The sequence below is a fragment of the Mobula birostris genome, chromosome 11 (assembly GCF_030028105.1).
Source record: "Mobula birostris isolate sMobBir1 chromosome 11, sMobBir1.hap1, whole genome shotgun sequence".
Lineage (NCBI taxonomy): Eukaryota > Metazoa > Chordata > Chondrichthyes > Myliobatiformes > Myliobatidae > Mobula > Mobula birostris.
In genome coordinates this window covers 22,441,728-22,457,573 of record NC_092380.1, presented here as the reverse complement: position 1 = coordinate 22,457,573, position 15,846 = coordinate 22,441,728, and the positions used below count along the sequence as shown (strand labels likewise).

The 15,846-nt window shown below is 44.2% G+C and overlaps 1 protein-coding gene across 2 annotated transcripts in view; it reads right to left on the bottom strand.

Annotated features, from left to right (window-relative positions):
- The window catches only part of LOC140204928 (oxysterols receptor LXR-beta-like), an 84,361-nt gene that overhangs the window by 54,923 nt on the left and 13,592 nt on the right, over positions 1 to 15,846 (bottom strand). The window contains exons 2-4 of one of the 2 annotated variants that reach the window (XM_072271906.1): positions 12,691 to 12,862; positions 5,486 to 5,575; positions 2,248 to 2,409 (exon numbers count right to left, since the gene is read on the bottom strand). In XM_072271906.1, the coding sequence (XP_072128007.1) occupies positions 2,248 to 2,409; positions 5,486 to 5,525 (202 nt within the window). In that variant the 5' untranslated portion in view covers positions 5,526 to 5,575; positions 12,691 to 12,862. The remainder of the gene's footprint in view (positions 1 to 2,247; positions 2,410 to 5,485; positions 5,576 to 12,690; positions 12,863 to 15,846) is intronic. The other variant, XM_072271907.1, reaches the window with a different exon arrangement.

Here is a 15,846-nt window from a genome sequence, read left to right as displayed (position 1 = left end):
TTGGACTGTGTTGGTCGCTGACGCAAATGACGTATTACACTGTATGTTTTGATGTACATGTGACAAATAAAGCCAATCTTTAACCCTTAAAGTTCAAGCACAAGCTGATGCAAACAATCCTGTCCTAATGAAATACCAATCAGTGTTTAACCCTTTTCTTGATTAAACTGGACTGAGTCAGAAATGCACCCCCTTATCGTCACTTTGATCTCAATTCTGGAGCTTAGATATGGAGATTGCACACAGTCTCTTTCCCAGGAAAAGAGAAGCAACAGCTAGGGGCCATCGGCTTAATGTGGGGGGGGGGAGGGGGGGGAGTTTTGAAAGGGAGCTGAGGGACAACATTTTCACTCAGAGGGTAGTGAGTATATGGAACAAGCTGCCAGAGGAAGTGGTTGAGGCAGCTGCAGTAGTATCATTTAAGGAGCAGTTGGAACATGGATAGAAAAGGATTGGAGGGATACAAGTAAAATGGGACTAGCTTAGATGGGCATCCTGGTTGGCAGGAACGAGTTTCCTTCTCTGCTTTATGACTCCCTGACTTTAATCCTGTTGTGTAAGCACCTTGAGCAGAAGACCAAGTGGTTCAAGAAGATGGCTCATTGTCTTGAAGCTGCAAGGTTGTACCTGTACCTCACTGTACGTGGCAATAAACTTGACTTGATGGATGGCAAACGATGAGTATTCCAGCAAATTTCCTGTCCAATTAATGAATAGCTCAGCATTCAATACCATCATCCCCTCAAAACTAATCAATAAACTCCAAGACCTTGGTTGGCCTCAGTACATCCTTGTGTAATTGGATCCTCAATTTCCTCACCTGCAGACCCAAGGCAGTTTGGGTTGGTAACAACACCTCCTCCACAATTTCCATCAGCACAGGTGTATCACAAGGTTGTGTGCTCAGCCACCTGCTCTACTCACGATAGATTTATGACTGCGTGCCAAAGCACAGCCCCAACGCCATTTTCAAGTTTGCTGATGACATCACTGTTGTAGACCAAGTCAAAGGTGGTGACAAATCAGACTGAAAATCTGGCTGAGTGGTGTCGCAACAACCCCCTCTTACACAATGTCAGCAAGACCAAGAGCTGATTATTGACTTCAGGAGGAGGAAACCAGAGGTCCGTGAACCAGTCATCACCAGGGGATCTGAGGTGGAGAGGGTCAGCAACTTTAAATTCGCTGGTGTTATTATTTCAGACGACCTGTTCTAGGCCCAGCGTGTAAGAGCAATTATGAAGAAAGTACAGCAGCACTTCCACTTCCTTAGGAGCTTGTGAAGATTCAGCATTACATTGGCAAACTTGTATAGATGTATAGTGGAGCATACATTGACTGGCTGCATCATAGTCTGATATGGAAACACCAAAGCCCTTGAATGAAAAATTCTACAAACAGTAGTGGATACAGCCCGGTCCATCATGGGTAAAGCCCTCCCCACCATTGAGCACATCTACAAGATATGTACCAGGAAAGCAGCATCCATCATCAGGGAGCCCCACCGCAAAGGACATGCTCTCTTCTTGCTGCTGCCTTGAATAAAAAGGCACAGGAGCCTCAGGATTCACACCACCAGGTTCAGGGACAGTTATTACCCCTCAACCACCAGGCCTTTGAACCAAAGGGGATAACTTCACTTGACCCCCCCCCCCCCCCATTATTGAAATTTTCCCACAACCTTTCAAGGACTCTTCATCTCATGTTCGCGATATTTATTGCTTATTTATTTATTATTATTGTGTGGCACGTGGCCAAGTGGTTAGGGCGTTGGGCTCACCATCTGAAGGTCGTGGGTTCGAGTCTCGGCCAAGGCAGCGTGTTGTGGCTTTTGAGCAAAGCACTTAACCACAAACTGCTCTAGACCACCCAGCTGAGAATGGGTACCGGCAAATGCTGGGGGTTAACCTCGCGTTAGACCGGCTTCCTATGCAGGGGGGGGGAAATCTCGTATTCTCAGTCGCTTCACGCTACAGAAACCGGCACAAGCACCGGCCTGATAGGCCACAAGGCTCCGGACAGACTTTGACTTTGATTTATTATTATTACTATCTCTTTCTTCTTGTGTTTGCACTGTTTGCAGTCTATTGCACTCTGATTGAACACCCAAGTGGCCTTCCGTTGATTCTGTTATAGTTATTAAATTATTTTGGATTTAATGAGCATGCCCACTCACAGTTTTGTCAAAAATGAAATTTTTCAAAAAAAAATTTGAAATATCAATTTATTTTAAAATATAGTACGTACCACCGATATAAACTAGGCACTCAGATTCAGAGGAGAATGAACCATTGTAGTCGTTGGTGGCTGGGTCACGAACCTCCTCCGTCTCATACTCCTGCTTCACCTCATACTGTGCGCAGTCTATACTCTCCTCCGGCATAGACTCCGTCGCCTCTTTGTCATCTTCTGAAGAGGACATGAGATGGGATGAATGGAAAATAAAATCAATGTCAATGAAGACTGACAACTGTATGGCTGAGAGTAAAATCTAAAATCAGGTTTATTATCACTGACGTATCTCATGAAATCCGTTGTTTTGTGGTAGTGCAGTGCAATATATTTTAATGTATCGAGGAGAGCTTTTTGTTACAGTACGTAAACAGATCATCAAGGAAGGGAGCATTACTGGACTTTTTATCATGAAGTGTAGCTAATCAAGTGAGGAAGTGCCAATAGGGGAGCATTTTGGAGAAAGTGATCATACCTCATAACATGATGCCTAAGTGGTCATCGTGAAACAGGACAAGCATGGACAAGTATTTAAGCTCTTAAATTGGGGCAAGGCCAATTTTATTAAGGGAGGAACTGGCAAAGGGAGATTGGCAGCATCTACTTTTTAGTAAGTCTTCTTCTGTGGAGTGTGGTAGAACAGAGGGATCTGGGAATGCAGATCTATAATTTCTTGAAAGTGGCATCATAGGTAGACAGGGTTGTAAGGAGAGGTTTTGGGACATTGGCCTTCATAAATCCAAGCATTGAGTACAGAAGATGGTAATGTTATCTTGGAGTTGTATAAGACATTGGGAAGGCCAAATTTGGAATTTTGTATGTCATTCTGGTCACCTACCTACATAAGATTGAGAAAATTTACAAAGATGTTACCGGGACTTAAAGACCTGAGTTATAGGGAAAGGTTGACTACGTTAGCACTTTATTCACTGAACGAAGGAGAATAAGGGGATATTTTGTAGAGGTTTACAAAATTATGAGGGGTATAGATTGGATAAAGGAAAGAAGGATTTTTCCACTGAGTTTGGGTGAGATGAAAACTAGAGGTCGTAGGTTAAGAGCGAAAGGGGAGCTTCTTCACTCAGAGGATGGTGAGAATGTGGAACGAGCTGCCAGCAGAACTGATGGATGCAGGTTCCATTGCAACAATTAAGAGAAGTTGGGATAGGTATGTACATTTGTAGATGGGAGGGATATGGTTCAAGTGCAGGTTGATGGGACGAGACATATTGACAGTTCAACACAGACTAGATAGGTCAAAGGGCCGGCTTCTATGCCGTAATGCTCTATGACTCATGTCTGCACCATGGGAAACATTGACAGAAGTAACAAGAGTTCAGGGTTGACATGTTCTGATGAGGATAAAGTCCTGGGGCAACAATTACAGGAAACCATGGATTGGACGTGGAGGTTTGAATAAAGAGGAAAAAGGAAGCACATTACAAGTATAGGGAACTAATGATGCCAGAGGCACATCAAGAGCATAAAACCCCCTGGGAGGCACTTAAAACGGAAATTCAGGAGGCTAATGGGTCATTAAAAATGACAAGCAGAGAATTAAGATAATCCTGAAGTGTTTCACAAGTATGAGGGCAAAAGAATAACCAGGGAGTATTAGAACACATAGGGGCAACAGGGGAAAGCTGTACATGAGCCAGAAGGCGTAGTTGACATTCTAACTAAATACTTTTCATACGAAGGATCCCCAATCATCTTGCACGCCCTACCACCGGACCCTGACACCGATCTGTCGAGGACCATGCGGTGGCCGCCCATGCATCAGCCTCCCCAGGCTAAACAAAGTGACACACACAGGGGTTCTCTGTGAAGGGAATGCACCCTAACATCCCGGATTATGTGGATCCTGGACCGGCCTGTGCAACCACCAGAGCTCCCACCAATAGACAACCCTTTGGAGAACGTGATACTTGACTTGAAAGGAAGTAGTGCAGCGATCACTCATCAGTATTTGCAAAAGAAAGACTCGGTAGTCAAAAAATTCAGTGAAACTTTCAAAAATAAACTGGGGCATAATCAATGTCTTATTGGGCTTAATGGTAGATAAACCTCCAGCACTGGATGAGATTTCTCCCAGGTAACTGCAGGAGACAAGGGAGGAATTTGCTGGGGCTCTAGCTAAGATTTCTAAGCCTTTGCTGGACACGAATGAGGTCCCAGATGACTGGAGGACAGCTAGCGGGGTCTCCCTTTACAAGAGAGGGGGAGCACAGCAGCATCGCGGTTAGCGGGACGCCACTACAGCGCCGCAACCTGGGTTCAATTCCCGCTGCTGTCTGTGAGGAGTTTGCACCTCCTCCGTGGGTTTCCTCCGGGCGTCTCACATTCCAAAGATCTACGGGCAAACAGTTTAATTAGTCACATGGGTGTAACTGGGCCGCACAGCCATCGTTGGGCTGTAAGGGCCTGTTACTGCACTGTGTCTCTAAATAAACATGTGAGGTATTTAAAATTACCAGCAGTGATAAATAGGCAGCTTACAAGAAATTCTCCCCCCTCTCAGAGGTAGATAAAATTGGACAACATAGGTCATGGCAAAAGGAAAGAGGTTCAGAGGGAATCTGAAGGTCACCTTCTTCAGCCAGCGGGTGGGGAGTACCTGAAATGCACTGCCTGGGAGAGTGGTCAGGGCTGGGTCACTGACGGTACTGAAGTATCTGAATGAACCCTTGAACCTCTTACGCATGGCTTGCTATGGATCAAATGCTGGCCGATGCAGTTAGCATGGAAGGGTGCCCAATGGTTGGTACGAACAAATTGGGCTGAATGGCTGGCATGAACAAGTCGGACCGAATGGCCTGCTTCCATACTGTATGGCTCTATGAGAGCATAGAGAGGCATCATGATTAGCACAAGCGGCCTGTTCTGTGCTGTGCAATTCTAGAATTTAACCTTCTGAAAAGCAGATGCAAATCATTCCCCTGTAACTTTAATAATCTCTCATATAACCCTCCATTTTTCTTTCATCCAAGTGCCCAAGAGTCCCTTAAACGTCCCTAATGTATCTGCAACTACCACCATCCCTGGCAGCATGTTCAAAGCACTCACCACTCTCTGTAAAAAAAAAACACAACTTCACCTTCTGAAATGCAGATGTAAAAAATTCCCCTGTAACTTTCAAAGAGGAAGGAAAAATAATGAGGGATTAATGGAAGAGTTCTCTCAAAGAGCTGCCACAGACCCAGTGGGCTGAATACCCTCTTTCTATGCTCTCGGAACTTATAGATGAGCCTACCGTGGCCAGCGTCCAAGCCATTCACAGCCGAGAAGGACATCTTCCATCACGTGTGGCACTGCATTGTGTAAATACAGACCAAGGTGAAAACTGGGAAAGAAAAGAAACTAATCAATAGTTAGCCTGACCGTAAATTCTACACTTAATCCCTTTTCTGGAAATGACCAGCTTCTAATTTTATTTTGCTCTATTTACTTAATATAAATTTTATATACTATACATTACCATTTGGGTGGCGGGGCGCTCCTTCCCTCTGGTAGCCTGCAGGTCACCTTTGGGGAAGGTGGGGCACCTACTTAGCCCCCCACAGGCCAGGGTCCCGTGAAGCCACAGGAGCAGGCGGTGGATGGTTGTTTGAGCGGTTGGTGCACATCACAGTCCTGGTTATCCGACCACTAACACCAGGCAAACAGTCTCTGAAGGGTATTGATAATAGCTGGGGTCACCCATCTTGTAAAGGCACTGCCAGAAGGCAGCAATGGCAAACCACTTTTGTAGAAAAGTTTTGCCAAGAAGAATCATGGTCACAGAAAGACTCTGATCGCCTACATCATGCAACATTGTACATAATGAACAGATGATACTGTATACGTATATATTTCTTCTGGTAATTTACTATTTTTTAATGCATTGCAGTGTACGGCTGCCACAAAACAACAAAGTTCGTCACATTATACCAGTGATGATATACCTGATTCTGATTCTAATGGACGCAGATATTGGAAAACCAGTTTACTTTTGTCAAATGTGCTGAGGAACAGTGAAAAGCTTTGTTTTGTATGCCATCCAGAGAGATTATGTCATTACAACAGTGTTTTGAGGGAGCACAAGACAAGACAACAACAGAATGCAGAATTAAGTGTTACAGTTACATTGAAAGTGCAGGTAAACATTAAGGTGCAAAATGAAGGGCAAGTAGACAATAAGGTGCTGTCTAGCTGTGACACTTTAAACTGCATTCTTTGTTGATCCTCTCTGCACCTTGTGGCACATCAAGTGGCAACTTTGCCATTTCTTTAGCATTTGTCTGTCTTTTACGAGGCCAAGTTGCTAGCTCGACACTCAATCCAGCACAAATGGAAAGCGTGCAAGGAGCCGACCGGATTCGAACCCTGGACCTTGAAGTCCAGAGCAAATGCTACTACACCACCAGCCGGCATTCCGCACTCTTGTTATTGTCTTATTGGTATTGGTGTACAAAGCTTGTCTTGCATATTGCTCACACAGGTCAAATCAGTGTATATGGAGCCAGAATAAGGTAAAACAATAACAATGCAGAATAAAGTGTCACACGTAAAAGTTGCTGGTGAACGCAACAGACCAGGCAGCATCTATAGGAAGAGGTACAGTTGACATTTCGGGCCGAGACCCTTCATCCTGAAACGTCGACTGTACCTCTTGCTATAGATGCTGCCTGGCCTGCTGGGTTCACCAGCAATTTTTATGTTTGTTGCTTGAAATTCCAGCATCTGCAGACTTCCTCGTGCTCACAGAATAAAGTGTAGAAGCTACCGAAAAAGTGCAGTGCAGGTAAACGATATGAAATGCAAGATCATAATGAGATAGACTGAAAAGCCAAGAGTCCACCCTATTGTATGAGAGTAGAGACAGGTCTCTGGTACGTGCTGAGCTGTGTCCACAACTCTCCACAGTTTCTTGCAGTTTTGGGCAGGGCAGTTGCCGGACTAAGCCCTGATGCATGCGGATAGAATGCTTTCTATGGTGCTTCGATAAAAATTGGTGAGATATGGGAAACATTCCTAGATTCAGGCCCTTGATACCATAAGACATAGGAAAGATTTGGGCCATTCGACCTATTGAGTTTTGTCCACCATTCAATCATGGCTGACTTATTATCCCTCGCAACGCCATTCTCCTACTTCCTATCGATAACCTTTGATGCTCTTACTAATCGAGAACCTATCAACCTCTGCTTTAACTATAGTCATTGACTTGGTCAATGAATCTGTAAAAACCCAAAATGAGAGCCCTTCCCCTCTGGGTTGGGGTTTGAACTCCAGTTAAACTTCACATAGCCAGCACCTGAAGTCAGGTTTGAACCCAAGACCCTGGAGTTGGAGGCAGCAGCTTGTGTGTAGTGACACTGTGCTGCCCAGGAATGTTGACCGATATTTTTCCACCATCTTCTTGAACTGCTGTTGTCTGCGAAGGTTCTCCTAGTACAGTTGGGTTGGGTATTCCAGGATTCAGACCCAGCACTGATAAAAGGAATGAACATGTAACATCCAGACAGGACAGAGTGGAAAGGTGGTACCTGCTGCAGCTCTTGTGATGGGATTGAGAGGGGCTGTTCAGTCACGTGTTGGCCTTGTGTGGATGATCTGCACTGCAGCCAGAGTGTTCTGGTCATGGCAGAATTGGGTGTCGGCAGTGGAAAAAATCGGTCAACATTCCTGGGCAGCACAGTGTCACTACACACAAGCTGCTGCCTCACAACTCCAGGCTCTTGGGTTCAAACCTGACGTCAGGTGCTGGCTGTGTGAAGTTTAACTGGAGTTCAAACTCCAACCCAGAGGGGAAGGGCTCTCATTTTGGGTTTTTACAGATTTATTCATGGAGTTATACAGTATGGAAAAAGGCCCTTCAGCCCAACTGGTCCATGCTGACCAAGACTCCTATCTGAGCCAGTCCCAATTGCTTGTATCTGGCTTATATCCCTTTAAAATGCCAAGTGCCTTTTAAATGTAGTTAACGTACCTGCCTCAACCACATCCTTTGGCAGCTCGTTCTACATTCCCATTAAATTTCTTAAAAAGGTGCTTCTAGTTCTTGAGTCAATTCAATAGACAATAGGTGCAGGAGTAGGCCATTCAACCCTTTGAGCCAGCACCACCATTCACTGTGATCATGGCTGATCATCCTGGGGAAAAGACTGTGTGCATTGACCCAGTCTATTTTCCCTGTGCTTTTATACACCTCAATAAGGACATTGAACAGTACAGCATGGGTCCTTCTACCCATGATGGTGTTCTGACTTTTTAAACCTACTCCACGATCAATCTAAAACCCTTCTCTACTACATAGACCATAACCCTCCATTTTTCTTCCATCCATGCGCCTCTCCAAGAGTCTCTTATTTTGGCTTCCAAAGAGAAATTGGAATCAGAATCATGTTTAATATCACCGACAAACGTGTCAGTGAGCTGTTGTTGTTCAGTCGTTAAGTCAAGTCCAGACCATAAGGTCCATAGGGTTTCCACGGCAAGATATGGAAGTAGGTTGCCAGGCCATTGTTCCACGCTGATACTGCTGCTGCCCAGGTTGGGACCCGGCTGGGTTTAAACTCAGGACCATCTGCCTTGGAGTCCAGTGCTGATGCCATGACACCACCTGCCGGCCCAGTAAACGAGCTAGCTGATGTTAATTACCTATAGGTGTCAGTAGATGACAAAGGATCGAGGAGAGGGAGAGAATACGTTGCATGGCAATAGGACATGGAATTGCTTGTCGCAAAGCTGGTATTGCTGACGCACTGAATGGCATCTTCACCCCCTCCCACCTCAAGGTGAGAGAACAGCTTTGCTCTGGGTGACACCGGGCTTCTTATGATCTTGCAGAGTACAGATCCACAGAAGCGGAGGGGATCCCATCACAGTCTGGATCCAACCTGATAAACACAGGAGATTCTGCAGATGCTGGAAGTCCAGGGCAACAGACACAAAATGCTGGAGGAACACAGCAGGTCACACAGCATCCATGGAAATGAACAAACAGTTGACATTTCAGGCCGAGACCCTTGAAATGCTGATTATTTCTTCCTCTTCACACCCCCTGCCACGAACAGATGCTGAGTTCCTTCAGAAGTTTGTTTGATACTCCACAATCCTAATTTATGATTCCCACTGTGCTTCAGCACCATCAGTCCCCCTCAAAAAACACCCACACACAAAAAAATCCCTCAAACACAACACTTCAGGTTGAGGTTGCAGAGTGGTTAAAGAATTAGGTAAGCCATTTGGCCATCAAGTCTGCTCCACTAATTGATCATGGCTGATTTACTTTCCCTCTCAATCCCATTCTCCTGCCTACAACCCATAACCTTCAATGCTCTTTAACACTGAGTATCTATCTACCTCCACTTTAAATATACCCAGTGACTTGGCCTCCACAGCCATCTGTGGCAACAAATTCCAGAGATTCACCACCCTCTGGCTAAAGAAATTCCTCCTCATCTCTGTTCCAAAGGGACATTCTTCTGTTCTGAAGTGTGTTTTCTGGTCCTAGACTCTCAGGCTATTGGAAACATCCTCTCCATGTCCATTCTATCTAGGCCCATCAATATCAAGTAGGTTTCAATTTGATCCCCCCTCCCCTCATTCTTAACTCCAGCAGGTAAAAGCCCAGAGTCATCAAAGCAGGAAGCTTGGGCTGATTTTAATTCCTTCCTGAACCAGTGTATTAATTCCTGTTATAGAGCAGCGACAGGTGGAACAGCTAGAAGTCTCTTACACACTTGGAGTATTGCCTTATGTAGTTCCTTAAGGTTGTTATAGCCAGGGGTGGGAGTGGGGAATAAGCTCCTACCCATTAAATGCTCCCAATGTTGTGCACTTCAAATAGCCTCTGACAACCAAGTCCAGCTCCTGACCTTCACATGTGGCTTAGCTACTAAGCCCAGTGAAACCATTTCTACTGACAGGAGAAGGGGCAGAGGCAGATTACTGGCACCTTAAAACCAGTCGCTTTGGGCAGATGGGGCTCATCAGTCGTGGTTGGCAGCTCATGCAGGAGCAGGAAAACTCTGATCTCAAACCTCCACTATCTTGCGGCTACACCCACTCATGGGGAAGGCTTTGGGAGAAAACCCCGAGGAAATATCTGGAGCTGGAGTCCCTAAGGCAGTCCTTAAGAAAGGCGTTTCATAACCCACTAATCTATGTAAAAAATATATTATTTTATATCCTCCCCTCCAATACTTTCCTTCAATACCTTAAAGTTATGGCTCCCTGAACTAGCCATTTCCGCCCTGGCTGTCTACCAAAGTGCTACACCTGCCCTTCACCTCCATTTAGGGCCCCAAACAGACCTTCTAGGTGAGGCAATACTTCACTTGTGAACTTGCTGGGATTGTCTATTGTATCTGGTGATCACGATGTGGCCTCCTCTATATTGCTGAGACCCATCATAAGATGGAGGACCGCTTCATCAAACACCTCCGCTCCATCCACCACAAGCAGAACTTTCCGCTAGCCAAACCTTATATTCCTTCTGGGTACCCTCCAACCTGATGGCATGAATATCAATTTTTCCTTCTGTTTACAAAAAAATTCCCTCATCCTCCCCTCTTATTCCCTTCTCTGACTTCTTATGACTGCTCGCCTGCCTATCACCTCTCCCAGGTGCCTCTCCTCCTTCCCTTTTTCCCCATGGTCTACTCTCCTCTCCTATCAGATTCCTTCCTCTCCAGCACTTTACCTTTCCTACCTGCCTGGCTTCACCTTATCACCTTCCAGCTATCCTCCTCTCCCTCGCCTCACCTTCACATTCTGACATCTTACTCCTTCCTTTCCAGTCCTGACGGAGGGTCCCAGTCCAAAACATCGACTACTTGTTTGTTCCCACAGATGCTGCCTGACCTGCTGAGTTTCTCTAGCATTTTGTGTGTGTTGCTTTGGAGTTCCCAGCAACTGCAGAATTTCTTGTGTCCACTCTATCCATGCCTCTCATCACCTTCTACACTTCTATCAAGTCACATCTCATCTAGTAGAGAAATACTTCACCTCTAATAGATGCTACCTGACATGCTCAATTCATTCAGCATTTTGCGCGTGTCTTGCTCAAGATTTCCAGCATCTGCAGAATCTCTTGTGTTTAAACAAAGGTATACTAACCTCTGAATCCTCACTTCTGTCCCACCACAGAGAGGCAAAACTCCAACACATAGCATCAAGCGCTGGCTACAATCAATGGGATTAGCAAAGCAGATATAACCAAACAGTGGTGACATTCTAAAGCAAAAGGTCCTTCTTTCTACTCAGAATCCCAAACCCAAGTCAGAGCACAGGCCCCTCTGAAGTGGTTTGCATTCAGAAGTCAACAGTTCAACTGAGTGAACCAAGCAAAGAAAAAGCTGCTGGGAAAACACCGGGTGGTGGGGGGGGTTGCATGTCAGGCGGCATCTGTGGAGGGAAATATGGGGTTGACACTCTTCATCTGGATTGCTGGAGGAATTCTTTTTCAAAGTAGGCAAACCTCAAAGCACTGGAGAGGTAAAATGGAGACCACAGAAGGAATTGAACCAAGAACACCGTGGGGCAGCACAGTAGAACAGAGCAATGGCATGGTAACATAGCAGCTAGTACGACACTGTACAGCACCAGTGGTCAGGATTAAGGCATTGGTAGACTGTACTTGGGAGTACTGTGAGCAGTTTTGGGCCGCTTATTTAAGAATTAGATAGGCTGGCTCTGGAAAGGATCCAGAGGAGGTTCTCAAGAATGATCCCAGGAGTGAAAGGGTTAATGCATGAGGAATGTTTGATGGCTCTGAGACTATACTTGCTGGAGTTTGGAAGAATGAGGGGGTGGGAATTTCACTGAAACCTATTGAGTATTGAAAGGCCTAGAAAGAGTGGACGTGGAGAGGATGTTTCCTATGGTGGGGGAGTCTAGCACAAGAGGGTACAACCTCAGAATAGAAGCACAACCCTTTAGAACAGAAATGAGGAGGAATTTCTTTAGCCAGAGGGTGATGGATCTGTGAAATTCATTGCCACAGATGGCTGTGGGGGCCAAGTCATTGGGTGTGTTTAAAGCAGAAGTTGATAGGTTCTTGATCAGTAAAGGTGTCAAAGTTTAAGGAGAGAAAGCAGGAGAATGGGGTTGGGAGGGATAATAAATCAGCCATGATGGAATGACAGAGCAGACTCGATGGGCCAAATTGGCTAATTCTGCTCTATCTCTTAAGGTCTTTAATTCCCACTGCTCTCTGTAGAGAGTTTGCACATTCACCCTATGGGTTCCCTCTCACACTCCAAAGACATTCAGGTTACGGTTAGTAAGTTGTGGGCACACTATGTTGGCACTGAAAGCATGGCACCATTTGCAGGCTGTCCCCAGGACATCCTCAGATTGCTGATTGTTACTGCAAATGACATATTTCACCATACGTGTGTTTTTAAATCCTAGCCTTACCTACAGTGATCTTCCCAGAACCAGTCATACATGGGCTACCATGTAGCTTACCTGCATTAACTCTTGTGGCCTCAGGGCCTCATTGTTCCTGCTCCGCTCAGTCCAGCTGGGAAAAGACCTCTGTGTTCTTACTCCCAACTTGTTCTTCTTCTCACCAAAGAATCGAAGAGCGCAAAGCTAGGTGTGTCCGTATCACAGAGAAGGGTCGCGGTTTGCTATCCACCTTGAAACCAAACATTCGTGAAAATATAAGAAAATAGGACCCAGAGTTGGCCACTTGGCCCTTCTAGTCGATCTTTCCTATCTCCTTTATAACACACTCAGAGATCCAGGCCTCACAGCCCTCTGGGACCGAGAATTCCAGAGGTTTGCCACCCTTTGCAAGAAGTTCCCATACACCTCCTTACCTTAATAGCGTTTAAATGACCACATCCTTACCTTGTAAATACATCCCCTCGTTTGAAAGTCTCCCACCAGGGGAAACTTAAACATCTGCCCAATGATTCTCCCAGGGAATTTATACTCCTCTCCCAATTCAACTCCTCATGTGTAGAGTTCCTCATTGTCCTCAATTCCTCAATCTTCCAGAAGTTTATCAATTCCTTCTTTAAGGACCCACAAAGATCTGGCTTCTTTTTTTTTTAAATTTATTTTTATTGAAATTCAGCATCATACAAACATTTCCATAAGATGTATTGATATAAGATACTGTATGTATATATCATATATTCATGTTTGCCACTAATCTCCACATAGTATTTATCTGAGGTATACACTTATAGAAAAGAAAGAACTAGCAAAAGGAAAACTATGTACAAGTAGGGAGTGATCTTTTAATTTTACAACATAATCATTGATTTGTGAGAATAAAATCCAACCTATGGGGTGTTATGTAGTCAAACCATTTTTCCCAGTATGAATCAAATTGTTCCAATTTATGATTAACAGATGCTGTTATCTTCTCCATTTTGTAAATATCCATTGTAATTTCCATCCATGCATTTAAAGTTGGGCTCTCCTATGATAAACATTTCTTGGTAAGGGTCTTTTTACCAGCCACCAGCAGTATATTCATTAAATATTTATCTCTTTTCAGCCATTCTTGAGGTATATACCCAAAATATATGGTCTTATTTTCTAAGGGTATTTCACATTTTAAAATATCTTGTAGGGCATTGTGTATCCCACTCCAACAGTCTTTGATAACGGGGCAATCCCAGAAAATATGGTAATGGCTTGCATTTTGATTTCCACAATTTCTCCAGCAAACAGGGAGGTTACTATCATAATGGGATTTCTGAGAGGGTGTAATAAGATACTTTATCAGGTTTTTCCACCCAAACTCCCTCCATTTCTGTGAACTGGTACCTCCATATTATTGTCCATTCTTCCTCACATATAGTTATCCCTCCTTCCTCCTCCCATTTTGTTTTAATGTATGAAGTCGAATGTGTTTTAAGATTTGACAGACCCTTATACACGCTTGAAGTTATTCTACTACCATTATCTCAATTATATGCTTTTCTAAACCGTTCTATCAAACATGTACTTGCCTCGGTTAGATTTTTCACCCTCCCATTAACATACTGTCGCATCTGTAGATACTGAAAAAGTCTTGTTTTTCTAATAAGTGTTTCTCTTTAAGCATTTCAAAACTAAACAGTGTTCCTTCTTTCATTATATTGCATAGAAGTGTTATTCCTTTAGCTGTCCAGTCCTTAAATCTAGCATCTAGTTTATTCGGCATAAAATCCAAATCATATGCACACCATTTAAGAATTACAATATCTCCCTCTAGTTTATATTCTTTTATAATAGTTTTCCATATTTTAGGAGTCCATTTCACCCATGGATTATCAATAGTATTTATATAACTTTGTAGCTTGTTATCAGCCAAAATTGCCTGTATGGGGATGGAAGGTATCTTCTCTTCAATGTTTTTCCATTGAGCGTCATATGACGGGTTGCACCAGCATATCACAGCTCTCATCTGTGCTGCAGAATTATAATCTCTAGGAGGAGGGAGGACCCATCCCCCCTTTTCCTCGGCTAATTGCAAAGCTTTGAGACAAACTCTAGGTCTTTTACCTTGCCATATGTACCCTGATTTTGTGCCATTCATTGAATTGATGTTGGTTAATCTCTATTAGTAGGGTCTGAAAGAGATATAATAGTCTGGGAAATATATTCATTTTAATGGATTCAATCTTTGAACTGAGACTAAAGAAAGGAATTAGATTCCATCTTGTTATGCCTTCAAAGATCTGGCTTCTATGACCCTCCCTCTGTGAGGAGATCCTTCGCACCTCAGTTTTAAGTGACTGACCCCAATCTTGTACTTGCATCCCCTCTTTAGAGACTATAATACAAAAGCCTGAAATCATGAACTATCAAGCTCAAGGACAGCTTCTAGCCCACTGTTGAACAGTCTCCTAAAATGATAAGAGGACTGTTGATTTCCTAATCCACCTCGTCATGGCCCTTACGCCTTATTGTCTGCCTTCACTTCACTTTCTCTGTAACACTTTATTCTACGTAATATTATTTTTTTGTATTAACTCAATGCAGTGTTGTAATGATCAGTATGTGTGAGATGTTAAACAAAGTTTTTCACTGTATCTTGTACATGTGACAGTCGTAAAACAAGTAATCAGGTTTTTTTTTCCCTCTGTAGATGGAAGCTCAGGGAATAGCCCAATTGTGTAGGAAAGAGAAGAGGACAAAGGTTGCCCAAGGTGATGTCTGGTCAGAAATCATTTCCAAGATTCAAAGTACATCTTTTATCAAAGTATGCATGCAACATATAACCCTGAGATTCATCTTCCCAGACAGCTACAAAACAAGGAAAACTATGGAACTTCAAACACGAGGAAATCTGCAGATGCTGGAAATTCAAGCAACACACACAAAGTGCTGGTGGAACGCAGCAGGCCAGGCAGCATCTATACAAAGAGGTACAGTCGGCGTTTCGGGCCAAGACCCTTCGTCAGGACTAACTGAAAGAAGAGATCGTAAGAGATTTGAAAGTGGGAGGGGGAGGAGGAGATCCGAAATGATAGGAGATGATAGGAGGGGGAGGGATGGAGCTAAGGGCTGGAAAGTTGATTGGCAAAAGGGATACAAGGCTGGAGAAGGGAAAGGATCATGGGACGGGAGGCCTAGGGAGAAAGAAGGGGGAGGGAGCCCAGAGGATGGGAAAAAAATTAT